At 59.0% G+C, this 21158-nt stretch overlaps 1 protein-coding gene across 2 annotated transcripts in view; it reads right to left on the bottom strand.

Annotated features, from left to right (window-relative positions):
* Positions 1-1412: 1412 nt before the first annotated feature.
* COL2A1 (collagen type II alpha 1 chain) overlaps positions 1413-21158 on the bottom strand; it is a 31183-nt gene continuing 11437 nt past the window's right edge. For both annotated transcript variants that reach the window (XM_010964201.3, XM_010964202.3), the window contains 39 exons: positions 20828-20881; positions 18240-18284; positions 17720-17773; positions 16168-16266; positions 15818-15862; positions 15628-15726; positions 15410-15463; positions 14907-15014; positions 14465-14518; positions 14285-14383; positions 14081-14134; positions 13545-13643; positions 13110-13163; positions 12679-12732; positions 12283-12336; positions 12017-12070; positions 11752-11796; positions 11439-11537; positions 11099-11206; positions 10715-10768; positions 10356-10409; positions 9896-9949; positions 9487-9540; positions 9099-9206; positions 8432-8485; positions 7904-7957; positions 6972-7133; positions 6649-6756; positions 6330-6437; positions 5992-6045; positions 5712-5819; positions 5444-5497; positions 5188-5295; positions 4857-4910; positions 4302-4409; positions 3666-3954; positions 3010-3197; positions 2455-2697; positions 1413-1994 (listed from right to left, as the gene is read on the bottom strand). In XM_010964201.3, coding sequence (XP_010962503.2) covers positions 1848-1994; positions 2455-2697; positions 3010-3197; positions 3666-3954; positions 4302-4409; positions 4857-4910; positions 5188-5295; positions 5444-5497; positions 5712-5819; positions 5992-6045; positions 6330-6437; positions 6649-6756; positions 6972-7133; positions 7904-7957; positions 8432-8485; positions 9099-9206; positions 9487-9540; positions 9896-9949; positions 10356-10409; positions 10715-10768; positions 11099-11206; positions 11439-11537; positions 11752-11796; positions 12017-12070; positions 12283-12336; positions 12679-12732; positions 13110-13163; positions 13545-13643; positions 14081-14134; positions 14285-14383; positions 14465-14518; positions 14907-15014; positions 15410-15463; positions 15628-15726; positions 15818-15862; positions 16168-16266; positions 17720-17773; positions 18240-18284; positions 20828-20881 — 3495 coding nt within the window. In that variant the 3' untranslated portion in view covers positions 1413-1847. The remainder of the gene's footprint in view (positions 1995-2454; positions 2698-3009; positions 3198-3665; positions 3955-4301; positions 4410-4856; positions 4911-5187; positions 5296-5443; positions 5498-5711; positions 5820-5991; positions 6046-6329; positions 6438-6648; positions 6757-6971; positions 7134-7903; positions 7958-8431; positions 8486-9098; positions 9207-9486; positions 9541-9895; positions 9950-10355; positions 10410-10714; positions 10769-11098; positions 11207-11438; positions 11538-11751; positions 11797-12016; positions 12071-12282; positions 12337-12678; positions 12733-13109; positions 13164-13544; positions 13644-14080; positions 14135-14284; positions 14384-14464; positions 14519-14906; positions 15015-15409; positions 15464-15627; positions 15727-15817; positions 15863-16167; positions 16267-17719; positions 17774-18239; positions 18285-20827; positions 20882-21158) is intronic.

Below are 21158 nucleotides of genomic sequence, written 5' to 3'. Positions count from 1 at the left end.
CTTGGAGACCGGATGCTCTCGTAGAGACCAGGCAGCTCATGAGAGGAAAAGTAACTGGACTGAGGCCTATAATTAGTAAGCCAGGTGGGTCAGAATGTTATCTGAGAGGTTACTCTGCCTTTCCCGGGGCGTCAGGGATCACAGCAGTCAGTCACGAGCCTCTGGGCCAGGTCGGGACAAGGGGCAGCAGCGGTGCGGAGGGGCAGCACTGCCGCCCGGGGCGGAGCTTTGTGGTCTGACCGCACATGCAGGGCTTTTGTCCCGCTGTTCTCGTCCCCCGAGCTCCACCTTCTGGTTCACCCATCAGTTACCTACGCAGCAGCTGCTGGTATTTCTAGGTTTTACTGGGAACGCGGGAAACGAGTGGGCTGTGAAGGATCAGCTTGATATCCTAGTGCAAGTGGGACTCCTCTTACCAAGGTGTGAGCTGATGGTCGCCATCTGCTGAGCTGCCTTTGAGTAAGTCGCTCTGATGCCACTGTGGGCCGAGAAGTGTACGGGGTGGGGGGCAGGCTGGGCTCCCTCAGTGTGGCTGGCAGGTTGGAACCAAACTCAACTCTTCAGCTCCACCTGTGGTCTGAGGAAGTGTTCATAAGCCCCTGTGTACCTCCCCCGGTGCCCTCATTAGCTCTCTTGGTATATGGAAGGGTCGTTTATTTTGAATTATGAGATAGCTGTGCTAAAGATGTGTTCTTAATCACGTTTGCATTTTATTCTTTTAGTTTGTTGTGAACTAGCCCCTTCTAGGGAAAAGGCAACTGCTTCCTTATTTTTGTCACACGAAACATTGCAAAGCAAGAGGTGGGAGACTGTCCATTCATAAGCCTGGTGTTGAGAAGACTTCCCGTGGAAGCTTTAAGTGCCAGCCCAGGAAGTGAGGAAGGGGGGCCAGAGGGAGGGGAGGCAGGAAAAAGGAATAAGGACTGGGGTAAGTGTTTACGCTAACTCTTCTCCCTGAACTGAAGTCTTAGAGAAAGGCCCAGATAAATGGGTCACCAAGCTTGTCTGATTGTGTGCACTGATCCCGGCCCCTGTGGACGTGCTCCCCTGCCCCCCCCCCCCGGCTGCACCGTGCACCCCGTCCTCTCTCGGAGCAACTCCGATCCCCCCAGGTAGCAGGATGCAGCCCACGCATCCCCATCGGAGCTTTGTGTCTGGGTTTGCTCTCGGGAATAAGGCCACTCCACTTTGGCCCCTCCCTTCCCAAACCTTGATCTTTAGGTGAACCTAGTTCACCCCTGGGTTCCACGCCATGCCAAGGTTTACAAAAAGAGGCCAGTTTGTGTTTATGTGAGGTTGCTCATCCAGGCAGTGTGGCTTCAGTCAAGAGAGGAAGGCCTGAGGATGGCGGTTTGGTCGTGCCCACAGAACCCACAGAAAGGAAAATAAAGAACAAAGGACAAGCCAATAGGTACTTTCCAATAATTTTTTTTGTTTTTAATATCAATTGACGTCTTAAAAAATACAGAGGTGTTTGACACAGAATAGCACCATTGTGTAGGACACACAGTTCCTGCGCCCGGCACCTGAAGGGGTCCTCTTGCCTGGGCTGGGGGGCAGTCACTCAGGGGGCGTTTGACTCACACCAGTTAGTTTCCTGTCTCTGCCTTGACCCAAAGGTCTTACAGGAAGACAATAAATAAATAGAACACCGAGATTTTATTTTTGCAGTCTGCCCAGTTCAGGTCTCTTAGAGAGGGGAGAAAAGTCCAAACTGTGAGAGGGTGAGATGAATGGACATCAGGTCAGGTCAGCCATTCAGTGCAGAGTCCTAGAGTGACTGGGATTGGAAAGTACTTGGGTCCTTTGGATTCGCAATGGATTGTGTTGTTTCTGGGTTCAGGTTTTTACAAGAAGCAGACAGGCCCTATGTCCACACCAAATTCCTGCTCAGGCCCTCCTATGTCCATGGGTGCAATGTCAATGATGGGGAGGCGCGAGGTCTTCTGTGACCGGTACTCGATCAGAGTCTGGCCCCACTTACCGGTGTGTTTCTAGGGGAAAAGAAGAGGAGAGTCAGTGGGTGCCTTGCAATCCAGTGCCAGCTGCCCAGGACCCCAAAACTGAGCATCCCAGTGCAGAACACCCCTGAGGGCCCCCTCGACTTCTTTTGGAGTTGACCTCTACCTCGATTCCAGTCCCCAGCAGCAGGGCCTCCTCCGCCCTGCCCTGCTTCTTCCCTACTCCCCCCAGACAGCAGCGGGCCCAGGGCGGGTGGGCAGACCCACACGCATGGAGTGATGTTCCTACAGGAGTCACTGTAGAGTGGAGGAGACAGAAGGACACACACCTCGCCCTCACCTGTCGCTCTGTGTGCCATCCCCACATAGCCCCTCACACTCACACCCCTTTAGGACGACGACACCTGCTGTGGACCAACCCTCTGCCTGCTCCAGCCTGAGCCCCGGGTCCCAGGAAGCTGATCTCTCTGGCGGCCCAGCCGGCCTGACTCACCGTGCAGCCATCCTTCAGGACAGTGTACGTGAACCTGCTGTTGCCCTCAGCCCGGATCTCCACGTCGTTGGAGCCCTGGATGAGCAGGGCCTTCTTGAGGTTGCCGGCTGCTTCGTCCAGGTAGGCGATGCTGTTCTTGCAGTGGTAGGTGATGTTCTGGGAGCCCTCGGTGGACAGCAGGCGTAGGAAGGTCATCTGGACGTTGGCAGTGTTGGGGGCCAGGTTGTCATCTCCATAGCTGAACTGCAGGGCAGAGAGCAGTGCCATGAGGCCGGGGACAGGGGCCACAAGGGCCACCAACCAAAGTGCAGTGGGGCTGGGGCAGCAGGTCACTGGGAGCAAGCACTTTTTGCTTCTAGGGAGTGAAGCAAGCCCTCCAAGGACCTCTCCCTCCACCCCTAAATTGGAAAAAAAATACTATTCCTCCTCTTTCCTTCTTCTTAAAGCCCCAAAGAAAACTGGTGAGAATGTGGGCAACGAGCTCTCAACTTGCAGGGAGAGAGCAGAGGGAGATTCTGAGGCGCCGTCTCTGGCCTGGAGCGAGCAGGGACTCACGTGGAAGCCGCCGTTGATGGTTTCTCCGAACCAGATGTGCTTTCTGTCCTTGCTCTTGCTGCTCCACCAGTTCTTCTTGGGAACGCTGGCTGGGTTGGGGTAGACGCAGGTCTCACCAGTCTCCATGTTGCAGAAAACCTTCATGGCGTCCAAGGTGCAGCCCTGGTTGGGGTCGATCCAGTAGTCTCCTGCCGGGGGGGGAGGCAACACCCCATCGGGGCTCAGACGGGCACAGACACCTGCTCCTGAGAGGGCCAGGCCTGCCTGGGAGAGGCAGTAAAGGCCCTCGGGGACACCAGGGGAAGAAGAGCAGGGTGTGAGGGCCACATGCGGCCAAAGGGAGGGCAGAGGGAGGGATCTAGGGTAGGAGGACCTGGATGGGAATGTCCAGGGCTAAACAGGGGTGCAAGCAAAAGGGCAGGGCTGCCCAGTGGCTGGAGCTCTACCCTGAAGTCACTTCCACCATGTAGCCATGGCAGGACGAGGCCAGGGCTGCAGTCTCTCTGCTGTGAAACGGGGAAGCACCACATTCCAGAACCTTCCAGGCCTGGCTCTGCCCTGTGCTAAGAGGCATCTGCTCCCTCAGCATGAGGGGGCCGTGCCCAGTGGGCTGCCTTCCCACTCCCTGGGCCAGGTGTCCTGCCCTCCAGGCTCACCGCTCTTCCATTCAGGGTGGCAGAGTTTCAGGTCCCGGCAGGTGCGAGCGGGGTTCTTGCGGGAGCCCTCGGGGCTGCGGAGGCTCTCAATCTGGTTGTTGAGGGACTTGAGTGTGGCGTCCACCTCGGCGTCATGCTGTCTCAGGTTGCCGGCTGCCTCGTCGGCCCGCATGTACTGCAGGGGGTCAGGGCCCTTCTCTCTCTGGCCTAGGCCAGCAAAAGCGGACATGTCGATGCCGGGGCCGGGGGGACCTGGGGGGCCAGGGGGGCCAGGATTTCCAGGAGGACCCTGTGGCAGGAAACAGAGAAATCAGCCAGGAATTAGAGACACCCCTCCTGTGTCCATCCCCACCTGCTAGAATGTATAGAGTATCTTCTTCCCAGTGCCATTGAGGGGTGGGGGTGCACCACAGGTCAAGACCAAGAAAACCATAGTACACTCCTCGTTCTTTCATCAGCCCCTCTCTTCTGTTTCTTATGGACTCTCTGAACCTCCAGGGAGATCCCAGGATAAAAGAGATGCCATCACATTAGCTGCAGGCTGATGCCCCGAAACAAGCCCTTACAGCACCAGAGAGCGCCAGCCTCCCAGTGCTGGGGACACCCCAGGCAGCAGGAAGGAGTCAGGACACTTACAGCGGGGCCGGTTTCGCCTGAACGTCCACGGGGACCAGGAGGTCCGATGGGGCCAGGGATTCCATTAGCACCATCTTTGCCAGAGGGACCGACAGGGCCAGGAGGACCCTGCAGGCAGAGAGAGAGAAGTGGTGAGGAAAGAGCCATCAACAAAGGGCAGGTCCGGGAGGAGCCGGGGCTGGTTAGGTGGCCATCCTGGTAGCACTCGCCGCCCCGTTCCCAGTTCTTCCCACTTCTCAGCCGTAGAACCCCACGCTGGTCTGTGTGGCCAAGAGCCAGCAGCATGGCTTCACGGCTCGCCTACCCTCCTAAGCTCCTCTTTGTAAAATCCTGTTCCTGCACGTCTGTCTGACAGCCAAGAGCTGCTCGTGTTCGTCCTGAGATCTCAGGTACTTTTCTGGCCGTGGTCTCACTAAGTCAGTCCCACCTCCACTGCTGAGTGAGGGCCGCTGAGCCCAAGGCTTCCCCAGAAGCAGCAACATTTCCCTCCTCATCAAACACCTGGCCAGCGGCCTGGGCCCACCCCGGAGGAAGGGCTCACTCCATCTCACTTACTCTAGGGCCAGAAGGACCAGCAGGACCAGAAGCACCTTGGTCTCCAGAAGGACCCTGTACAGAAGGAAGAGGCGGAGGTCAGAGTTCAGCACAGATAGGGCCCCATCTTCCAGGCTGGGAGGCCTTCTTGAATATGTGTAGATACTGGGAGTTGGGGGAGCAGACGCCTGTCCCACCCCCACGTCCCTTCCACTCGCTCCTCCCTCCGACCCTGAGGAAGTCCTGGACATTTCTTAGGATGGTCCCAAGTCATTTTAGGGGCATGGGAAGCTCAGGTGGGCTCTGCGCAGTGGGAGGCCTTGGGGAGCCAAGCACAGGCAGCAGCACTTACAGGGGGGCCTGGCAGACCCTGCAGACCGGTGAAGCCACGGTGTCCCTTCAGTCCCCTCTCGCCAGCCTCTCCAGCTTCTCCTTTGTCACCTCGGGGGCCTTGAGGGCCCTGGGAACAAGACACACAGACACAGGTTGGGTCAGCTCGGGCTGGAGCAAGAGCCCTCTGCTGGCCTCACCCAAGACAGGAGCCCCGGGGTCCCTGCAGCCCCCAACCTGCCTGCTGGGGACCCAGCACAGGATGCTGAGATACTCACTGGCATTCCTCGGGCTCCAGCCGGTCCTGCGGGTCCCATGGGGCCTTGTGCACCCTGTGAGGAGAGTGGGAGAAGCGTCAGAGCACAGTCAGGGCAGGGACGGCCTCTCTGCATCTGCCCCCAGCCTGGGCACTGAGGCTGCTGCACCCATGGCCAGAGACGCCTGGACCCAGGGACGCCTCCAGGGCCTGGTCGGGGGAAGGGGGGTGGTGGAAGAGCTCCCTGCTCACCCTCCACCTCCAGCTTTTACTGACGTGAAGATACTCACAGCTTCTCCTCGGTCTCCCTGCTTGCCAGTTGGGCCGGCGGGGCCAGGAGAGCCAGGGGGTCCAGGGGTTCCGGGAGCACCCACGGGGCCAGCCTCACCACGATCACCCTGTTAGGAGAGAGGTCTTAGGCTCAGAGAGGAGTGTTCCAGAAGAGGCAAGGAGAGAAGGTCCTTCCAGACTGAGATACGACTTGGGCCCTGACTCACCACCCCAGGCCAGCCTGTTAGGCGGATGGAATGTCCTGCCTGCCCCACCACCTGTAGAGCCCCAGATACTCACCTTGACTCCAGCCGCACCATCTCTGCCAGGGGGGCCATCAGCGCCAGGGCTTCCCTGGGCAAAGGGAAACAGATGCCATCAGAGCTGCCCACCAAACCCCCTCTGCACCCCATCCTCCCCTCGGGAGCTCAGGTTTGTTCCCTCTGGCCAGTTGAAGCTTTGGAGCCAAAGCCTTCTCACCAAGATGGTTCCAGCCTCCCTCCCGTGTGCCCTTCTCTCCCCTATCATGACCTTCCCTTCATACCCAGAGGCTTAGACTTGGCCCATCCTGTCACCTCCTTCTCCAGGGCTCCCCTCTCCCCAGGAACAGCCACCCCACAGTGGGTCCCACTGCTCACCTCACGTCCAGGTTCACCAGCAGGACCAGTCAGGCCAGGAGGACCCACAGGGCCAGGGGGACCTCGGTCTCCAGATGCACCAGGAGCTCCTTGCTTGCCAGGCTCACCCTGGGAGACAGTGACAAGGAGAGTAAGTGTGTGCTCCGAGGCCCCTCTGAGCCTTTCTGGGGAGAGGGCTGACCAGGGGTCAGTTCTGAGGATGTGGGGCGGGTAGCAGGCTCAGGGGGTGAGTAGGCCACCACCAACAGCACCGGATGAAGAGCCAGCACTGAGCCAGGCTGGGCCCAGCTGTCCTGGAGGAAGGGGCGTCCCCACTCACCGATGGGCCAGGCAGGCCAGGGAATCCTCGCTCACCACGCTGCCCAGGCAGGCCAACGATGCCCCTCTGACCTGCCAGACCCTGAGGACCTGGAGGACCATCGGGACCCTGAGAGAGGAGAGGTAGGGGGAAAGAACTTGAGAACTGACACGGAGCCGCCCCCATCCACACAGCAACCGGCTGTGCACTGCTGGGGTCAGAGTCAGCGCTCCTCCTGCCCGGCAGGGCACTTCTCTCCAAGGTGCTTCCCACCCTGGCAGCCCCACAGCCCTGCTCCCCCAACTCCAGGCTCTGTGCACTCACAAGCCTGGGGCAGGACTTACAGAGGGACCATCATCTCCAGGCTCTCCCTTCTCGCCAGGGGGTCCAGCAGGACCTTGGAGGCCAGGGTCACCAGCTCGGCCAGGGGGACCGCTGTCTCCTCGAGCACCTTTGGGACCATCTTTTCCAGAAGGACCAGGGGGACCGGGGGGCCCAGGGTTGCCCTAGAAGGAGCAAATGCAGGTAATGAGAAGTCATCACATCCTTCCCCATCCATCCAGGCTGCCAGAGCCAGTGTGGCCCCAGGGACAGCGAGCGCCCTTCTAGGGGCCTCCTTCACAGTAAGGGCAGCTTGACCCCTGACCCCAGTCTGCCTCTTCCATCTTCTCTCCCATGTGAGCTCTGGGCAGCCAGCCTGGCTTCTCCAGCCCCAAGGACTCCTAAAGGTTAGGCTCTCAAAGATGCAGCTTTCTTGCACGAAAATCCCAGCACACTTTCCTTTTTCTGATCTGCTTGGAATCCCTCCTGCCTCCTTCCTTTTGGCCTCACTCCTACCACTGATCCTCAAGGAACATCTCCAGCCTTGCTCCTCTGACCCCTAAGCCTCTGTACTTGCTTCCTTTGTGCTTGGCGGTGTTGAGCTGGGTGACTTCTCAGCATCCCTCCTCCCTCTACTGCAAACTCCCCAAGGGCAAGTCGTGGACTTTCTTATAAAGCACAGGGCCAGGTACACGCAGCGTGCTCAAGAAATGTGTGTCCATGATGAAAGCAATTGTACCAGCCCATCCTGCCCCCGAGCCAGAAGCCTATGGTCACCAAGACCCCTGCTCCTAGCTGTCTACAAGGAGAGCAGGTCCCCATGGTCAATTAATCACTCCTCCCAGGAGCAGGAATGGGCCCAAAGGGGTTCAGGAGACCGGACCAGACTCTTCAGCCCCTGCCTGTGCCTCGCACACCAGGAGTAAGGCGGGACCTAGCCAGGAGTGACACTTACATTAGAGCCGGGTGGTCCAACGCGGCCAGCAGCTCCGGGGAATCCGGTGGCTCCCTATGTGAGGAGAGGAGAGACCCTGAGTACCTTGGGCCCTCAGGAGGCCCAAGAACCAAGTGTTGGGGGGGTCTCAGAGGCTGGTGTGGGAAGGGGCGGGGACTGCATAGCAGCAAGGGGAGCTAGAGAGGGAGAAAGGGCCCCGTGGGGTCTGGCCATGACCTCGTGCAGCTGCAGCTCTCTGCCTCCAGCTCCTGCAGGGGGGCAGACTCAGGGAGCCGAGCAGGGGCGAGCCTGGGGCCAGGGAACTCCCAGGATCACTGCACACCGGCAGAGAGGGGCGCCCTCTTTCCTCCTGGATTGGGATGGGCTTGGACTGGGGGCAAAAGCCGGGCTGAGAAGGAGGGAGGTGGGGTGGAGTCTCTGGGGCCAGGCCTTCTTCATGAGAGCGGGGGTGGGGCATGGAAAAAGCTGCTGCCCCAACAGTACCCTCCACCCCACCTGGGCGACAGTGGGAATGCGGGCCTCACTCACCGGGGGGCCCTGAGCGCCTCGGGCTCCTTTAGGACCAGTCACGCCAGTAGGACCCTGGGGAGGAAGGAGGGAGACAGTGAGGCCTGGTTCTCCCCGGGAGGGCTGTGGGCTTCTGGGCACAGGGCCTGGCTGAGCCCCAACAAGGACTCCTAAGGGCTAGGCTCTCAAAGATGCAGCTCTCTCGGCACTAAAATCCCAGCGTGGAGAAGCTGTCACAGGCGGGCCTCCCATCCTGGCCAACAGGAGACTCGTGTTCTAGGAGACCTCGGGGAGGAGAAGCCTTTCAGGCTCTGCAGAGCCAGTCCAAGATCTCCCCGCTGCTCACAAGAGACCGGCTGCTCTGTCCCCAGCTGTCTGTCCTCAGGGAGACACAGCCGGGACCCTATGTCATCCCCCAGCACCCCCACCACACGCCCACACCCACACCCAAGACAATGAAAGCCAGTTCAGCTACTAGAGCCTTTATCCCTGAATACAAATGCCTCCTCCCAGCAGCCTCCCCCTCCTATGGCAGCAGCGGCAGCAGCAGGCTCCGAGTCTGCAGGTGGAGAGCCCTAAATGCAGGCGGGCATCCCCCAGCCACCCTCCGCCTGCCCAGGCCCCTCACCCTGCACCCAGCACTCCCCGCCCTGTGGGGACAGTTCCGGGGGAGCTCAGCATTACCCACCTGAGGCCCAGGAGCTCCAGAGGGGCCCTGAGGACCTGGGGCACCGGCATCACCTTTCTGGCCGGCCTCTCCTTGCTCGCCTTTGGCACCAGGCTGGCCATCAGCACCCTGTCGGGGAAAGTGGAAGCCGGTGAGTGGGGGCAAATATTCAAAGTCCTTCCCAAAGGGCCAGAGACTCTGAGTGTGACTGTGTGTGTCCACCCTGGGCCTGAACACTGGGTCTGAGGTAGGACTGTTACATCAGTGTGGCAATGTGGGATGAGAGGAGCCCATTCCTCTTCTTTAAACTCTGTCCTTCGCTGCCCCGCAGGTGGAAGGTGCCCTCGGGTACTGACGCAGAGCTGGGAAGAGGAAGGGCCCAGGAGGGAGGGTGGACAGAGATACTCACAGGAGGACCAGCGAATCCAGCGGGCCCGGGGGGTCCAGTCTCTCCACGTTCGCCCTGTGAGAGAAGAGGCCCAAGAGGAGTGAGGCTCAGCTGCCTGCCTGCTCTGTTCCCTCCTGTGAGCCCAGATCCCCCTCAGGCCCAGCCTGGCCTCCTGCACAGTAACCCCAGAGAGAAGGGGTCAGGAAGCTCCCTCGTAGAGGGACCCAGGTCAGAAAGCCTCCCTTGGTCAGAGGAGCTGAGGACCCAAAGACCCTCCACCTAGATCACATCGTGGGGGTGATGTGCCTTCTCCCTTCCTTTCTCATCTCTCCTCTCCACCCCCAGACCCAGACCCAGACCCAGACCCAAAGGGCAGGGAGGGAACGCGTGCCGGGGGCTTGCAGGGCCAGGCTCAGGGGCAGATACTCACCGGGGCACCACGAGCACCAGCAGTTCCTGCAGGACCAGGAGGTCCAACTTCTCCCTAAGGTGGGGAGGGGAGATGAGCCGTGGATGAGCGGTGTGGGGCCTGAGTGGGCCTTTCGAGAGCACAGTGCACCCAGGAAGCCCCGATGGTGAACGGGGGCTCTGGTCCCCCCACCGACCCGCAGCCTATTTTCTCCTTGTTGCTTCAGCCACACCTGCACCCTCCTCGGGGCCTTTGCTGAAGGCACCTGTACCCCTGTCCAACTGCTCCCCTGAATGGCACACACAGCCATGAGTTTGCTCCTAAGAAGACCCCCACCCTCAATGCCCTGCAGCCGCTGGTGGGCAGGAGGGTAACAGTTGTTAAGCGAGGGCAAGAACTGGCAGTCTTTGGCAGGAGACGAAGGAGGCTTGATAGAGGAGGCGAAGCAGAGCAAGAAAAGGGACCCACGACTCAAACTCACCTTCTCACCATTGGCACCAGCTGGGCCAGGGGGGCCGATGGGGCCAGTCAGACCCTGGGGAGAGAAGGCGGAAGTGAGAGGCAGGGGAGAGGCAGCTAGCAACGGGGAGCCCAGAGGGGACCCCACACCCACTGGACCTTGGTGCACCCTCCCATGGCCCCCAGAACTCCCTCTCATCCTGGGCCCCCGTTTTGATAGGCAACTCCATGTGGTTGTCCAGCCCACAGAACTGAAAAAGGACAGGAGACCACACTCACACACTGCCCCCCTGTCCCCTGAGTGCAGGGCTGGGGACCCGTGAGGTCTCCTGCATCTGTCCCCACCCAACCCCAGGAAATCTGCAACCAGCATTCACTTACTCGTCCGCCGTCCTTCCCGGGGGCTCCCTCAGGGCCTTTCTCACCAACGTCACCCTGTGGGATAGAGAAAACAGGCCACCTCAGGCATGCTCTCCAAGACCCCCTTTGTCAGCTCAGCTCAGCTCCCCCAGAATGGGGCTCTGGGCAGAGCTCAGAGCCTGCAGGGGGGATTTGTTGTGGTCTCAGGGTGAGTGATGAGGAATAACATGAGTGAGACGGAGGGAAGGGTTAGGAGAGAATGTCAGGTCAGACAGAGAGCCTTGGAGGCGGGTCTCCAAGTTCCTTCGGAGGGTAACTGGGAACCTCACCCCCAGGGGTTGTGAGGAGCTTGAGGGAGTATGAGGAAGCACACTGCGGGGGAGGCATGGTCAGCCAGGTACTCACCCTGTCTCCCTTGGGCCCGGCAATGCCAGCTGCTCCCCTCTCACCGGGCATCCCCTGCAGACCTGGAGGGCCCTGAGCCCCAGGGGGGCCGGCTGGGCCAGATGCACCCTGTTGTGGGGAGAGGGAGCCTGTGGTGGGCAGCTCCTCCCCCAGGACTCTCGTGCCCCAAGCCCCCTTTCCTTCCTTTCTTCCTCTGCCCAGACCCTTTTCTGTCTTATCCTCCACCCCTCCCTCCTTCCATCTTCATTCCTCCGGAGCCCCCTCCCCTTCCCCTTCATCCCTCAGCAGGGCCTCCCAGGCGGGCCCAGAGGAGCCCTGCTGGCAGGACCACCTCACTTACTTTGGGACCATCAGTGCCAGGAGTGCCGGGGAGGCCGCGGGGCCCCTGGAGGCCCTGGGACCCGGGAGAGCCACGTTCCCCTGGGAAGCCTCGTTCACCCTGTCATGGAGACACCAAGGAGCAGTTAGTCAAGAGAGATGGGGTGGAGGCCCAAAGAGAGGAGACCCGGGGAGAAGCAGGGAGGTGGGGAGCAGGGCCGGGCCCCAGGACGCCAGGGGCGGTGCTGCCAGGAGGCGCCGGCAGGCAGAGCCGCACAACGAACGAGAGAGCAGGCCCAAGGAGGCCACCCAGAAATGGCCGACAGGACACTCACCCTGGGGCCCACGAGGCCGGGAGCTCCAGCTTCACCAGGAACACCCTGAAGAACAAAGAAGGACGTGTGAGAGAGCAGAGGCTTTTCTGTCCCAGAGCCTTGGCCGAGTGTCCCTCCTGCTGGAGGCTGAGCTCAGACTGTCATCTGTAGAGGGAGGGGTGGCTGGCCTCCTGGGGCTCCTGGGGCCCTCCTGCCCTTGCCTCCTGGGCCTGAGAATAGACTTCCCACCTAAACAGGCTGCAGGTTCAAAGAATCCCATGCTCACCTGGTCACCTGGTTTTCCACCTTCACCTGGGGGACCAGGAGGGCCAGGAAGTCCCTAGAAATCAAAGTGGTTTTGGTTAGGAAAGGAATGAGTTTGCTGCCCCACCCTCCAGGGAGGCTGGCACAGGGCGACAGCCGGGGGTGCAGGGAAGACTTATCCCCGGGGCCCCCTCTAGAGGGCGGGCCTTCCGCCCGCGGTGCCTGCTGCTGCCCCCAGAGCCCTGGGCGTGGACAGGGACTGAACAGGAAGCTGGTCCAGCCACCTACCTGGAACCCAGATGGCCCAGGAGCACCCTGCTCGCCTCGTTCACCAGCAGGTCCCTGCAGAGGAAGATGAAGGTGAGCTGAGCCAGTGTTCCAGAGAAGCTAGGAGCCTCAGCTGGGCCCAGAAGGGTCTGGGGCGGCCTGCAGGAGGGCAGGCAGACACCGTCCCGCACTGCCCAAGCAAGGCGTGCATGTGTGCCTCACTGTCCTCCCACCCTGGGAGGACACTCACATCCCTGACAACCAGGGTGGGGTCCACACTGCCCCCAGGGACATTCTGCCGTCCTCAGTCTAGGTCAGGTGTCCTAGATCAGCCCAGATCCACACCTGTCAGCCCCACTACTCCGCCCACCAAGCCCCTGCCCATGGGCCACCTGGAGAGGCTGGGCAGGTACTTACAGCGGGTCCAGGGGGGCCTGCAGCACCTGTCTCACCATCTTTGCCAGGAAGACCCTAGACAGAGAGAAAGGGGTGATGTAATGATCCACTTTTCTTCAGTTCTACAAACCCCAGGACGGGGCAGGTGCACTGTGTGGCCCAGAGTTTCCAGATGATCCCCCACCTGAACTCCATTTCCACACCTTCCCTTCCCATCCTTCCCCAGCCCCCTCCTTCTCCCTCAGTCTTTCTCAGCATGGGAGCCTTCTCCATCTCCCTGGGCTGCTGTCAGCAGCCAGATGTCTCCCCTGTGGACTCCCAAAGGGCCCAGCATGGGCTCAGCCACAGGAATCCACAGGGTCAACTAGGGGTCCCAGGGGCAGGCCAGAGATTTCCCTCTCTTTGCAGATACCCAGCAAACACCAAGGCATGGCAGTAGGGAGGGTACTTACTCTCAGACCAGGAGCACCAGGCAGTCCCTTCTCACCAGCTTTGCCAGGCTCACCCTGGAAGAAAGAGTGCAGGGCCATGAGGCAGAAGGTTTTGGTGGGAGTAGGGTAGGTCGCTAGGCTGGGGAGATGAGCTTGGGGCCACGACCTGATGAACAGCAAAGGCTAAAGCCGACTATCAGCACCTCTCTTAAGCTCAGAGCCCTGCCCCAGGGAACACTGTCACAGCTGAGATGTCCTGAGGGCTTTAAAGAGCCCTGGGGTTCCCCAGATCACATGCACTCCTGCGGGGCATGGAGGCCCCAGCTGCCCAGGGCACAGTGGGGCCCGCTCATCAGGGCCCTTGGGTTAACTCTATTCAGGAGCCAGCCCTTTCCCCAGGGGCAGGGAGGCAGTAGCACCATGTGGAAGGAAATACAAGGACAGGTGTTTACTTACATTGGCACCTTTGGGACCAGGGAAACCCATGACACCAGGCTGCCCACGAGCCCCCTGAGGACCTGGAGGTCCAGGGCGACCGTCTTCACCAGGGGCTCCCTGAAAAAAAGAAAACCATTCTCAGGACATGGACACTCGACCACATTCATCCATCCAATATCCGCTAAGTGCCTACTGTGTAGCAGGGACAGGGCTAGACACTGGCCAGACATACAGCCAGGGTTGCAACCAGCAGCCCATATCACACACCGGCCCCATCAGTGACAAGGCACTGCTTAGCTTAGAAGTTTTGCTGCTGAAAGTGTGTATCAGGCTTTGTCTTCCCACAAGGAAAAGCCCAAATGCACAAGAGGGTGGCATTTTCAGAACTCACAGCCACTGCACAGGCCACACCTGGCCCCAGGACCTACCATCTGTCCCCCTCCACAGTACTTCAAATTCACAGTCCGCCCCCACCCAACTCCGGTCTCTTTTCCCATCTGCCTCCCCAAGCATATCCCCCAACCCCTCCCAACATCCCCAGATGATGGACTTACAGAAGGACCAACTTTGCCTTGAGGACCAGCATCACCAGGGCGACCAGTGAGACCCTTTGTTCAGGGGAGAGAAGAGGATGGGTGTCAGGGCAGCCCCAGGACTGTCCAATCCTGGCAGCACAGGGTTGGAGGGACCAGGTGGGGCGGTGCAGGAGGGGTCTGTTCAGAGTCAGAAGCCAAGAACTAAAGCAGCTCCGTACTTACTCTGGCTCCAGGAAGGCCAGGCTCTCCGGGACGGCCAGGGTCACCATTGGCTCCCTTCGGACCAGCAAGGCCACTGGGTCCTCGCTCTCCAGGGGCTCCCTACACAAGAGGAGGCAGGGTGTCAGCAGAAAGCCATCTGACCAGTGATGCGGGGACCCCAGTCCCTGTCCCTCCACTCACCTTGGGACCTGCCAGACCATCTTGACCTGGGAAACCACGGTTGCCAGGAGCACCCTAGGCAGAAGTGGAGAAGAGAGGCAGTGAGTTAGAGTTGCCCTTCACCCAACTGTGGCTGCAGAAAGCCTAGCCAGGCCCCAGGGGGTCCATCCCACCAGACCCCCAACTAGTTTCTGTGGAGCAGAAGATACGGCCTGCAAGATTCTGAGAGATTAACTTTTGGGGCCTGTCCCCACCTTTTTGGGAAGGAGCTCTATTTCGTGTCATCCCCAGGGGGTGAGGGACACGAAGAAGGAGAAGGTTCCCTACCCCTATGGTGCAGGTGGGGAAGAGAGGAGCATGGTGTCCAGAAGGCCACATGCTTGGCACAGACCCAGAGCCACAGGGACTTGCCTTGCATCCCCAGGCCACGCCCCAGTGAACATGGGACTCCCCACCCACTTACTCTTTCTCCAGGGGGACCAGCGGGCCCAGCACCACCAGGCTCTCCACGGGCACCTCTTTTGCCTTCTTCACCAGCAGGACCGGGGGCTCCTTGGGGACCAGCAGGGCCCTGAGAACCAGCACAAAAGAGAAACACGGTGAGCCTTGGCCTGGCCCTGGGGCAAGCACGGGCCCAGCCTGTGGAGGAAGTGGCTGTGGCTATTGTTTCAGGGCTGGGGGATCATCTGGGAAAGGGGAGTCACAAAGGACCAGCCTGGGGGGAGCAGAAGTGGCCCAGTGGGAAGAGAGAGAGTATAAAGTTCCAACTGGTCAAGCCGATCAAGCCAAAGATGGGAGCTGAAGCTGCATCAGCTTCTCAGCCCTGTCACAGCTCTCTCTGGGCACAGCCTGAGAGGGCCCAGATGAGGGGCCGGGGCTACGGCGGAGGTGGGCAGTGGGCCAGGGGTGCCCTGGACTTTGTGGAGCAGCCGCCTGGAAAGACAAGGGCTGTAAGCAGATACTCACCGGTTCTCCCTTGGGGCCTTGTTCACCTTTGAAGCCAGCAATACCGGGCTCACCCTTGACAAAAGAGAAAAGCAGTTTCTCACACTTGGTTCTCTCCATGGCCCTGCCTCCACCTCCCGAAACCCTTAAAGGCTCCCACCGAAGGACACAGTGTGAGCACAGGAAAGAGTTTGACTCCGAGGCCGTGGGTGGGACTTGGGGATCACTCTGGGTCTTACCGTTTGACCTTTTGGGCCCAGAGGACCAGTTGCACCTTGAGGGCCGGGTGGACCACGGGGCCCAGGGAAGCCGGGAGCACCAGCAATGCCAGGAGCACCCTGTCAGCATGAGCAGAGAGAAGGGAATCAGGACGGGGTTAAAAAGAGAGTGACCCCACCCGGAGGAGCCAAGTCCAAGGGCAGCACTCACAGCAGATCCTTTAGCTCCAGGAATTCCATCAGCTCCGGGGTTACCCTGAAAAAGGAGACAGTGTCATATAATACGCAGCAAAGAATAAACCCCAGCCACGTCCCAGCCCTCCCCCCCAAGGACCAGGGGCTGGGCCACCAGATGCCCATTCCAGGCATGGCCCTGCTGGACATCTCAAGGTGAGAGTGAGCAATAGAGGAAAAGGTCTCTAGACATGGGGGGGTGGCAGGCTCTGAGCCAGAATGGAGGTTTGATGACTGGGGCTCTACTTCCTTCATATTTAAGCACAAGTCAAGTGTGTCAAGGCCACAGACCCCAGACCCTTCAGGCCAAAGAGAAGCTGCACTTACAGAGGCACCAGCCGGCCCGGGGGACCCAGGAGTGCCAGGTTCACCGCGAGGACCCTGGGCACCTTCAGGACCTCTAGCACCAGTAGGACCAGCTTCACCCTGGAAAGAGACAGGGAGGGATGTGTGAGGACAAGTCAGGGGGACAGAGACCTCTCATGGGGCAGCAACAGTTCAGGACAAGCTGTTTGAACGCACCAAAACCCTGAGTCATGCACGTGCACCCCCTGCATGTGGCACTCCGGTTCCCACACGTGTTCCCACACGGGCCACCTGGCTGAGCTCGCCGCCCTGATGACTTCCTACCCGACCGCTCCACTCTCCATCTCCCCTCTCTACTGTGACCACCACAAGCAAACACACGGATTCGTGCCACTGCCTAGACATCATGCTGGTCCTGCCAGCACCCATCAGAAAAGCCCGAGCCGGAGGATCCTGCCAGCCCAGTGACCTGGGACGACGGAAGGATGGCTGAGATGGGCAGGCACCTCTACCCCCACTCCCCACCTATTTTTTCTTTCATTGAAGCTCTCGAACATCTCAGCTCAGGGCACCACTCAGCCTGTATCTGGCTGATGTGTGAACCAGGCTCTGGGCCAAGCCTGTTTGGAGGGAGCCAGAAAGCCAGGGCAAAAGCAAGCTGGGACTAGCGCCCTGACCCTACTTTTCCCAAAATGGCCTCTGCTTTTACATTCATTTTTTTCCTGAAAGTTACAACTGGCTGCGGTCTGGGCTCTCTGGACCGCGGAGTCCCTGGGGAGGACTGCTGACCTGGAGGGAGGGCAGAGCCTCCTCAGGTTTCTTCTCAGAACATTCTCGCTTCACTTTTGTAATTATTATTTTCTAAAGGTCAGGCCCCCTCACCTTCTGCTGTCCCTCTCCACAATGGGTCTCCTTCACCCGGCTCCCAGGGCCTCAGACACTGTCTGGTTGCCGTGGAAACCCCCAGGAGGGGAAAAGCAACCTGATGCCAGTGACCACATGGAGGCTCCTTATTCATGTCCTGGCGGCAACAGGAGAGAATTCCCAGGGACTCACGCGCATTGGAATCCCTCCTGGGCCACGGGGGCCTTTCCCTGAACTGGCTGGCCTCCCACTGGCCTCTGCTAATCCTCGGAAGAACCCTATTAACATGGCTTGGAAGAGCCAAGCCCCTCAGATGAAGCAGGGGTGAGAAGAAAGCATGGAACCGTCTCCCAGCCCACTTCCTTCCAACTCCCTTTCAGGTCTAAAGTCAGATGAGCTTTACCTTCCTTCCTCCGGTTCCTGGTCTTCTGGTCCCTCCCACTTCTCGGGTGTCTCCCCATCTTTTTCTGCCTTTCCCCATTCTGAAGCTGTAACTCTACCTCCAGCTTTTTATCATTCCATCTTACTTTCCCTTCCAGCTGGTGACTCTGAGAAATGCCTGACTTTTTCCTTGCCTCCACGGAGAGCAGCGGTGAGGGGGCGGGAGCGGGTGGGACACTCCTCCGAAGGGAAGGGGGATCACCCAGGGGGCAATCAGCAAGGGTTATGGGGAAAGGGGGTCTCCGGACTCGACGAGCAGGGCACGCACCTTGGCACCGGGAGCTCCAGGGAAGCCAGGACCGCCAGCAGGACCCACGGGACCCTGGAGGAAGGACACGGGTGGAGAGGTGAAGGCTGACTCGGCAGCATCTCTCCAGCCTCCCAGGTGAGCCACCTCTACACCACACGCTCCTTCCCACCTCTGCACTGATACTGCTCTGCATCCACTGTGGCTGCAAGTCCCTGGATGAAAAGGGTCCCCACTGCTAGTGTCCCCAAGCCTGGCTTCACAAGGCAAAGCAAGTTTCTGACTATATACACGCCAAGAAGCAGGTGATTCTTTCACCTCCCTCCCTATCCCTCCTCAAAAAAAGTGCCAAAAGGGTGACTGAGAAAAATAAACTATTGCTTCAAAAGCTTGTTATCGACATGCTCGCGCAGAATGAAAATTTAGTCCTCCTTCCTTCGGCAGAAGCCAGAGCACTGTGTGGGTACTGAGTAAACACTGCCAACTTCACTGGCCTTCTGACTGGGACTCAGGTAGACCTGCCGGGGATGAACGAACTTACCGGAGGCCCTGCGGGGCCTGGTTGACCGTCGTTGCCACGGGCACCCTGTGAGCGAGAAGGAAGCAGCCATTGTGAGAGGCTCCCACCCAACCAGTCCCCCTCCTGCCCTGGCCCACCCAGCCGGTGCCCCAGGGCTGAGAGTGAGGCTGGTGAGGTGTGAGCTGCTAAATATCCACAAAGAGGCCCCAGAACTCTCCACAGTGGCTGGGCAAGCAGTGGGCTGCTTCTCAGCTTAAATATGCTTGAGTAATTTCCCAGCTATTCCATCATTTCTTAAACTTCCATTTAGACCCCAAATATCTCCAACTTCAAGGCTGAGTTATCATTTAAAGACTCGATGGATTGGGCCAAACAAAATAAAACAGCCAATCAGTGGCCCTGACTCAGTCGCTCCTGCCTGTCACAGTGGAAAGCACTTTAGGGCTCGATTAACCTCCTTGGTTAGGGCTTGGCTAACTCTAGGATCTGCACCCCGACTCCCAACCCACAAGACAACCTGCTTCTAAGGAAAACAGAGAAGCTGCAGGACTTCTGCCACCAGCCCAGGAAGAAGCTCTGTGATGGGGACAGGGCACTGGGCACAGCCCGAGGACCACATCTGAGCTCGTTATCCCGAGACTCCTTTCACAGAAAGGCGAGGCTGCCGGCTCCTCCTCTATAGGAAGCCCTTTGAGGGCTCCCCCCAGGTTTGTGCTGAGCTTGTCTGGTCTCTCTCTCAAGGCCCCTCAGGGCCCAGGGAACCATTAGGGTAGGCAGAGCTGGGCCTGCCACCTGGTCCTTGGAGGGAACTGGAACAGGCCAGAGGGCGACTTTCCCTCAGCGGAGTCCCGCCTGCCGGCCTCTGCCTCTCCTCTGAAGCTGAAGATGGATGCTTTAGGGGGAGCTCCTGTTTTAAATAAGACTAAATCTTCCTCCTGGCTATGATCCATTTCTCCTGACTGAGACTCTCCTGGTTGGCATTAAACAAGGCAGCAAGAGAAGACATAACAGAAGAAAAGTCACAGGGAGCATAAAGCCTCAGCATTGGCCAGAGCCCCTTCTGGGCTGGCCTGGCCCCTTGGAGAAGCTCTGGAGCACCCTCCCTGCAGGAGCTGGCCGGCGGAGAGGCCGGGCTGCGGTGAGCGAGGGGGAGCTGTGCTGCTGCTCTGAGAGGCCAGAGCTGGGCGGGCATCCGGGGCTCCCCCTGCAGCAAGGCTGGAGAGTGGGCACCATCTGGTCTGGCCTGAGGAGGTGGGAACACATGACCACAGCAGGGTGAGGCCAACCCAGCTCAGCTTCCGGGCTGGCCTCGACACCAGGCCTGCACTTGGAACTACATGACGTTGTCAATGTTCTCCGCCAAATCCTGTGCAGCCCCTGCTAGCCTGACTACTGTGAGGACAGGGACCAGTGAGGAGAAGCCAGAAGCAGGGCCTCCCGTGCCCAGGAAGGAAGGAGAACAGGGATGAGGGATGCAGCTCATCTCCGCCCCTCACAGGGCGCAGCCACCGTGGCTCCAAACCTGGCCAAAAAGCCACAAGCCAGGTCTTGATAATCTGCAGAAATCGCGGTGTTTCTTGGCAAGCCCAGCACTCTCTAATCCCCTCACACAAAGTGACCCTGGGACAAGCCACTCCAGCAGCTCTGGCTGACAAATGGGGGTCGAGGCTGCTTGTTATTTCACTGATCTGCTTTTGAGGGAAATCTCTGCCAAAACAGATACATTATCTGGAAAGCAGTACAACTGAGTGAAGCTAATTTACTTTGGCCGGCCCTGCCGGGACCCACGAGGAGGGGCTGCAGAGCTTGGGTGGTTGGGTGTGAAATCAGCAGAGAGCGTAATCTCTCTTAAATGCAGATTTCATCGCATCACTCGCCTGACCAGGCGCCCACGGGGCTCTCTATTGCTAAGGGATCAGAGCTAAACCCCTGCACCCTCCATCGCTGCAAATCCTCCTGCTCTTATCTTCCCCCACTAACGAGAGGCCACCAGAGTCTGAGGCTGCAAAGCATTGTTTGCCTTAAGCTATTTAACCTTTCCGTGCCTTAGTTTCTTCTTCCCTAAAATGGGGAGAACAATAGAATCTACCTCACAGGATTTGAGGGAAAATTGGATGAGACATAGCACCTCGGGTATTAAACAGAGGAAGTGCCCGTGAAGTGGTGGCCACCGGGGTATCACCAGCAGTGTGGCAATGTCAAGTCAGTGAGTTGATGCTAAACTGTTATACTTTTCCAGGGCATAATCTGAGCAACCAGAAAGAACAAAAAGGGGCACAGTACTATAGCCAATTGAAGTCTGTCCATAAATTCAAATGGGATTGACTGGGGAGTGGGTGGTGCTGCGGGGATTAGCAGAATAATTCAGACTAGTTAAGGAGACTCCTGCCCTCACCAATGAGCCCTCCCACCACCCACCCGCCATCCTTCAACTGTGCAGACCCAGCCTGGGAACCTGTGACTCAGCATGAATCTCCACGGGGTGATGCTACTCTCTCCAGCCCGCAGGGTTGTGCTGAGGGTCAAGTGAAATAAACCTAAAGGCAAGTGCCTTGTAAACTCTGAAGTGCTGGGCAAATGGTGGCTCTGGGTTTTGTCAATTAACTCACCGCAGCGCCAGCAGGGCCAGTCCGTCCTCTCTCACCAGGAAGGCCGCGGGGACCCTGGAACACACACCAGGACAGCACAAGCATGAGTTGACTCACTGACACTCTGTGGCATCACTTAACCTGCAGGCCCTCCTGGGACACCGGAGGGGAGGGAGCAAGCAGTGCCCAGGAGGCGAAGCTCTGGGTACCCCTGATCCCGCCCTCCTGACGCAACCTCCTGCTGTGTAGTGGGAGCTTTGTTACAAGTACATCTTGTTTCTTTCAATGAATGAGCTCCCCAAAATGTTAAAAATAAACAGAATTTTTAAAAAATTGAAGCACACCTTAAGTT

The sequence above is a fragment of the Camelus bactrianus genome, chromosome 12 (assembly GCF_048773025.1).
Source record: "Camelus bactrianus isolate YW-2024 breed Bactrian camel chromosome 12, ASM4877302v1, whole genome shotgun sequence".
NCBI lineage: Eukaryota > Metazoa > Chordata > Mammalia > Artiodactyla > Camelidae > Camelus > Camelus bactrianus.
This window is presented reverse-complemented; position numbering and strand designations above follow the sequence as displayed.